Source organism: Alosa pseudoharengus, unplaced genomic scaffold (assembly GCF_046254945.1).
Source record: "Alosa pseudoharengus isolate Yale_2024_CS ecotype anadromous, Long Island Sound unplaced genomic scaffold, YU_APseudo_1.1 YU_APseudo_1.1_scf_19, whole genome shotgun sequence".
NCBI lineage: Eukaryota > Metazoa > Chordata > Actinopteri > Clupeiformes > Clupeidae > Alosa > Alosa pseudoharengus.
The window spans coordinates 17,670,689-17,678,188 of record NW_027468657.1 but is presented as its reverse complement, the minus strand read 5'-3'; the positions used below and the strand labels follow the sequence as shown (position 1 = coordinate 17,678,188).

Here is a 7,500-nt window from a genome sequence, read left to right as displayed (position 1 = left end):
ACTGCATTAGAGACCCACAGCGGTCAGGCCATTAGCAGCTGGGCCCACTCCAGCTCTCACCAGCCAGATCAGGCCCCCATCAGGCCCGCGGCCACGTGCAGATCGGCCGAGATCACAACTGTGTGTGTGTGTGTGCGTGCGTGTGTGTGTGTGTGCGTGCACGCGCAGAGGAAATGGTTTTTCCGTGGCGTGCTTTTGTCTGCATTTGTCAGTGCATGTTTGGTTGACTCAGCCTCAGGTTGATGGGGGGGGGGGGGGAAGGGACAGTCCTTTCCTATTGTCCCTCCACCACCAGCAGTCCTCCCTCTTACCTTCATCTCTTATTCATGTTCTACAGTACCTCTCTTTTATTGGACATTTTGGTGTTGTGGTTGATGGAACTTGTGTTTCTCTCTATTCTTGATATATTAAAACTATGTTATGTTGTAAAAGCTAATTATTTTCTCTCTCCTTGTTATTTTCAACCTCCATGTATATTATTTTTCACTCTCTCAATGTTCAGTTTCAATGGAGCTTTATTGGCATTACTCTGATAGTCTCTGGTGTTGGACATTTTTCACACAGATGGCGTTTAGACCTAGGCCTGTGATCGATTCATAATAATGTTATAATAATAATGTCATAATAATGTCTCTCTCTCTCTCTCTCTCTCTCTCACTCTCTGCAGACGAGATGTAGCAGCCATTGTAGGAATTCATGCTCAATGTGATGGCTCAATAAAGGTGTATTAATATCTCTCTTTCTCCTTCCCTCTCCCACCCTCTCTCTTTTTCTCTCTCTCTCTCTCTCTCCCTCTCTCCCACCCTCCCACCCCCCCCCTCTCTCTCTCTCTCTCTTTTTCTCTCTCTCTCTCTCCCTCTCTCTCTCTCTCCCTCTCTTCCACCCTCTCTCTCTCTATCTCTCTCTCTCTCCCTCTCTCCCACCCTCTCCCTCTCTCTCTCTATCTCTCTCTCTCTCTCTCTCTCTGTGCAGACGTTTGGATGCTAATCACATCACGGTGGTCCCGGAGGACAGTTTCGAGGGCCTGCAGCAGCTGCGTCACCTTTGGCTGGACGACAACAGCCTGACCGAGGTGCCCATTGGTCCGCTGCGTCACCAGGGCAACCTGCAGGCGCTGACACTCGCGCTCAACAACATTGTGCACATCCCAGACCACGCCTTCGCCAACCTCACCAGCTTGGTTGTGCTGTGAGTACACACACACACACACACACACACACACACACACACACACACACACACATGTACCTTCGCCAACCTCACTGGCCTGGTCATGCTGTGAGTTTACACACACACACACACACACACACACACAGTTGTATACTCACACGCACTTGCACACACAGACACACACACGCACAGAAACATACACACAGACAGGGAGCTGCACACCCTGAAGCCTCATAGTGCATATCCGCCTCGCTCTTCTAATGGACGCTGGGCATATTTGTCCCTCTCAACTCCTGTTTGGGTTGGACATTAAGTGTGTGCGTGTGTGCGTTCTTGCGTGCGTGTGTGTGTCTGTGTGTGTCTCATGCTGCTGACACATGATGTCCTGTCCCTCTACTAAATCACATGCAAGTAGTAAATAAGCGAACATATGCACTCATGCACACATGCACCAAACACCTAAACAAACACACACTCACACTCTCTCGCGCACACACACACACACACACACACACACACACACACACACACACACACACACACACACACACACACACAGATACACCCTCCTCTCTCCTCTTCTTTCTCCTACACACACACGACATGCTGTCCAAGTCACCAGAGTCCGATCCAGCTTTAGTGTGTGTTTTTACCAGGGAAGAGGGGTGACATCCGCTAAACTAATCAGGATGCTGCAGTGAGCCCACCAGAAGCCAGCTCTGTCTCGTTAAAACGCCCACACACAGGCACACACACACACACACCTCTCTCACTCACACACACACGTCATACACAGACACACACATACACATTAATAGACGTGCACACACACATTCATAGACGCGCACACTTACTCTGACATGCAAAGCCACATACAAGTATATATGGACACACACACTCACAGAATAGTCTCACTCATGCACTCAGACGTGTTTAAGTACTAGAGCTACTACAGGGAAAGAGCAAACATCTAGACACACGCACACACATGCTCAAACTGCTGAACACACACACACACACACACACACACACACACACACACACACACACACACACACACACACACACACACACACACACACACACACACACAACACACACACACACACACACACATTTAAGTAAAACTTTTCCTAATGGAGTATCTTCTCAAAGTGGTAGAGTGGTCTGAGGGCAGGTCACAAGCATCCAGCAAGCATAAACTAGACATTTAGTTTAGCTTTGTGTGTGTGTGTGTGTGTGTGTGTGTGTGTATGTGTATGCTACGTACGTTTGCACAAACCCATGTATGTGTGTGTGTTGCATATGCATTTGTAAATGTATACTGATAACTAAAGGTTGTTTTTACATAGTGCCTTTCACAAACCTTGGATTTCCCCTTGGGGATCAATAAAGTATATATCTATCTATCTAAACCTACTGCAAAAGAAAACAAGCAAACAAACCCAACAGCCGAGTAAGCAGTAGAGAGAGAAGATGCTCCCTGATGCATCCTGGCCCCTCTGCAGCTTCTAGAAGCTTCCACGCTCGTGTCTGATTTCCAAATCAGATCTAGGCCCATGGAAACTATGCGCATAAGGACGGCACTCCCGCCAATCTGTTATGTCGGTTAGAAAACGGCCCGGGCTCAGGGCTTCGTGTGTGTGTGTGTGTGTGTGTGTGTGTGTGTGTGTGTGTGTGTGTGTGTGTGTGTGTGTGTGTGTGTGTGTGTGTCAGGGGAGGGGAGGGGGGGTAGTGCAGAAGAGAGGAGAGGATCCTAACTGACATGGACCCACCTGATCGACGCAGTAAATCCACCTTCACAGGGAGCCGTAAACCTGCTAGCCTTCATTATTTAACGAGTGTGTGTGTGTGTGTGTGTGTAAATTCATATTGCAGGCATCTGCACAACAACCACATCCAGGAGATTGGCAAGAACTGCTTCACAGGGCTGGGGAACCTGGAGACGTTGTGAGTGACTCTGCAACTTGCATTTGCACTATCACATACAGCTATGTACACACACACACACACACACACACACACACACACACACACACACACAGATAGAGATACAGGTGGTTCCACATACATTAACAGGAACACAATTATATACATTCTTGCTGCATAGTTTCTTTTGCTCTGTCTGCTGTCTTACTGACCTGGTAACCTGAGGGTTAGTAGTGGTTCTCTCCTCCTTTAGGTCTGTGAGTCAGTTCAGAAATGCCTGTGGTCATTTGTTTCATGAATCACTTCAGTAAGAGGTATGAATGTAGACTTTCTGAGTGACCATTTCACCTCCAGCCATCTTTTAGCTACATTCAGAGTGACCGACCTGGAACCCTTCGGAGTGACCGACTGGAAGTAAATATTGTGGGGAGAGATGTCTGATACTACATCTAAATGAGTGCACTCACTGATAGTGAAACAATAGCACAGTATATTAAGATTTTTGGACATTATTTTATACATTTAAATATGTATGTTTTTATTTGTTTTTCGATTTCAACTAAATGTCAAAGGCCATTAGAACAGATTTCATAGGCTATCCCACAAAAGTGTGGTACGGCTCAAATTGCTCTTCTGCATGTCTCTACTGCCCTCTTTAGGATAACTGTGGAACTGCAGTTTGAATTCTTTGCCCTGGAAATGTCTCTGTTGTTGATGAGCCCACTCGCTGTCTCTCAGTTACAAACAGTCTGTTTTCCTTTCATTGAAGACAGTTAAAAATAGTTGCCAGTTACCATGACACTGCAGATTGTTGCGGTGTTGTTGCCCCTGACGACAGTTCTGTGTTCAGTTCTGGAGTGTTCTGGCAGTGTAGTTCTGGAACAGCAGCTGAAAGGATCTCTCCCCAGCATCACTGCGGCCCATGTATAATTTAACCTTCATTCTGCAGAGCCGGGACACGGAGGGAACGAGATGAATGATTCTTCACTGATGTGTTCAGCAGGCCTGACACACACACACACACACACACACACACACACACACACACACACACACACACACACACACACACACACACACACTCTCCTTCTCTCTCTCTCTCTCACACACACTGAGCCCCGTATCGGCCATGGTGAAAGTGACCGCTGTGACTCCCAACCACCCACCCCACCCCCGTCCCAGCATCTCAGCCCTATTCATAGACCATAGCAGACCCCGGTCCAGGGTGCGAATGGCGGCCGTATTCATAGTTAATGCTGTGATTAATGTGGGAGGTGCGACTGCACTGAAGGTCCATGCCTCATCCCACTCCACCGTCACCTGGAAAACCCTCACCATACCTACAGCACCCTGGACTTTGATGAAGTCCTTCCCACATTAATGTCCACTATTAGACCAGAGCACTGCTAAGATATTAAAGCATCATTAAAGAATCGCCCAAAAGACCAGTCTATACCTCAGCAGGTCTATAAGCAGGGGGTGAATTATGTAATGGCAATGAGGAGGAGGGTCAACCTTTTCACAGGGTTTAGAAAGCACACATTGTGTAAATTGTGTAGACCTGTACAGAGCGGCCATTTTTGCCCCTCTTGTGTCTGTGTGTCCGTCTCCCTTATCGATGTGTGTTCCCACGGGTCATGGAATTTCTAGAATATCATGGAATTTTGGAAAGTCTTAACCAGACATGGAAAGTCAGGTATATTGGTATATTGGTCGGTATATTGTACCATTCATTATATAGTAAGTCATGGAAATTCAAGTTTTTTGTCAGGGAAAGTCAGGGAAAAGTCATGGAGTTTTACATATGACTTAGAGTGGGAACCCTGTGATGTACAGCGTCACTTCAACAGACCTGACTAGAATTGAAGAATATTTAATTCATGTAAACATCCAGAATTGAAGAATATTTAATTTATGTAAACATCCGGGCCCAGCCTGCTTTGAAGTGTTGATGCAGTATGAGGGCTAACCTGCGTTCTCAGCGTGGGCTCCTGGCCCATAGACAGCAACTGGCTGATCCTGGTTCTGTATTGACCCAGCACCACGCAAGATCATGACTCTGGACCAGGTCTGGGCAAGAGTGCCCCTGGCACCCACTGACCCCCTTGTTACTCTGTCTACTGTACCTCTACACACACACACATGCTCAGTGAGTGGATCAGACAGTGATTTGGGATGGCTGTGGGCCAGGTCATGACCCAGTGACCCCTGGTGACCCCCCGCGGCTCTGCTTCCTGCTGGTGACTCCGACCTCCCAACCCCTCCATCTCTTATCTCATATCTCCTCTCCACTCCTCCTCCTCGTGTGCTATTGATTAGTGCCCACACAGGCCTTGGTGGCCCTGGCAGCGGAGAGGGAGAGGGCCAAGGTTGGCACCGGCACCGGGCTGTTTGTCCTGGGCGGCAGCTTGAGGTGCCACCGACACCTGCAGCTGGCACAGCAGCAGCTTGTCTTTATTTCCTGGAGCTTGGTCCCTGATTTGTGGAGTCGATGGGGGACAAGGCTATTAGCTGTGTGTGCGCGTGTGTGTGTGTGTGTGTGTGTGGTCACCGGCAGTGGTAATTGTCCTGATGGGACTCTGTGTGTTTGTGAGGTGCTGTTGAAGTGGAGGGTAAGCAAAGAAAACTAAATCATTGGCTGCAGATCACCACACTATCAGTTGCTTCATTAGGTTATTTGAAAATTAACATTAAGCGTTTGTTTGTAGAACGGTGTTTGGATACTGTGTGTGTGTGTGTGTGTGTGTGTGTGTGTGTGTGTGTGTGTGTGTGTGTGTGTGTGTGTCTGTATGCTTGCGTGTGTGTGTGTGTGTGTGTGTGTGTGTGTGTGTGTGTGTGTGTGTGTGTGTGTGTGTGTGTGTGTGTATGCTTGCGTGTGTGCCAGTAGTGCATTGGCCTGGGAGCAGTGACAGGAAGTATGTCAGCGAAGCGTCCCGGGACAGCTGATAGCATCACTGCCTCTTCCTTATTTACCCTTTCAGCAATCAGAACAGGAAGTGGGCACGCCAAGGCCCAGCGTTGCCATGGCATCTGGACAGGGTGGCGGGTGGTGTGGGGTCAAGCTTACCTAAACAAAACAGTCCCCCACAGCCCTGTGGTCCTGTCCCAAGCAGAGCAGGCGGAACTCATTGTCATGCATTCATATCTTCATCATAACCGTTGCCTCCGGTGATCATGGTGACGCTTGAAACACCGGTAACCATGTGGGGTTGGCGTGGTGATGCTGGCAACAATGGTAACCATGTGTGGTTGGCATGGTGATGGATGATGGGTGTGGGTTTGAATGCTCCTCTGCTTTGTCTCTCCAGGGACCTGAACTTCAACAATCTCATGAGCTTCCCAGAGGCCATCCAGACACTGCCCAAACTGAAAGAGCTGTGAGTATGCATGCACACACACACACACACACACACACACACACACACACACACACACACACACACACACACACACACACCTCCCACATAAAGCCAGCTGCTGAGGTCTGTGACACATACAGAAGATGGGCAAAAGTGAGATATTCACATTTGAACTTTTTCCTCTTTGTTCTATTTATTGTCCTTTATTCCTTCTCTTCTGTTCTTTCCTCTCCTCCATGAGCCAATTCTGTGTTCATCTGAGAGGATGCATAATATGAAAAGGTGTGGGATCATAGAGATCACACGCGCACACACATACACACCATTGTTGCTGGGTTTTTTTTTTCAATCCTCTAATCTGAACACTACCAGCAACCAACCTACAGCTGGAACAAAGAAGCAGCCGACAGGTGTGAGCCTAGATGTGCCAGAAAGAGATGTGTGTGTGTGTGTCTGTGTCTGTGTCTGTGTCTGTGTTTATATGAGAAAGAGAGAGAGAGAGAGAGAGTGCAGGTGTGTGTGTGTGTGTGTGTGTGTGAGAGAGAGAGAGAGCTAAAATGGATAGAGAGGTTGTGGGATGAATTTATGTATTTAAAACAAAATGAACGAAATTGGATAAAACACAGATAAATGAACTAAGAAAGATGAGAGGGATAGATTGCCAGGAGCTAAAGTTTTTGCTTATTGCTCTCCATAGCAGTGACATTGAGCAGTTTAAGCCCACACACACACACACGCACACACACACACACACACACACACACACACACATACACACGTACACACGTAGTCACCTGAGGCTGCTCTACACATAGGTCAATTATAATTTTATGAAGTATTCGATACATTATTGAAATATATCTTAATGCTGGTGAGGAGAGATGGATCTGAAGAACAGCTCAACTTGCACGTCACGTCCAGTCTAGCCTGCCACTCTACACTCCGCCTATCTCTGCGAGTGAATGGAGCGACAGAACAGGGAAGATGGAGAAAAGAGCGAAAAATGATAAGATGGACAGAGAGAGAGAGAGAGAGAGAGATA

At 47.7% G+C, this 7,500-nt stretch overlaps 1 protein-coding gene across 1 annotated transcript in view; it reads left to right on the top strand.

Moving 5' to 3' along the window:
• The window catches only part of lgr4 (leucine-rich repeat containing G protein-coupled receptor 4), an 86,606-nt gene that overhangs the window by 65,362 nt on the left and 13,744 nt on the right, over positions 1 to 7,500 (top strand). The window contains exons 5-7 of the mRNA XM_076291908.1: positions 973 to 1,188; positions 3,049 to 3,120; positions 6,408 to 6,476. Of these exons, the coding sequence (XP_076148023.1) occupies positions 973 to 1,188; positions 3,049 to 3,120; positions 6,408 to 6,476 (357 nt within the window). The remainder of the gene's footprint in view (positions 1 to 972; positions 1,189 to 3,048; positions 3,121 to 6,407; positions 6,477 to 7,500) is intronic.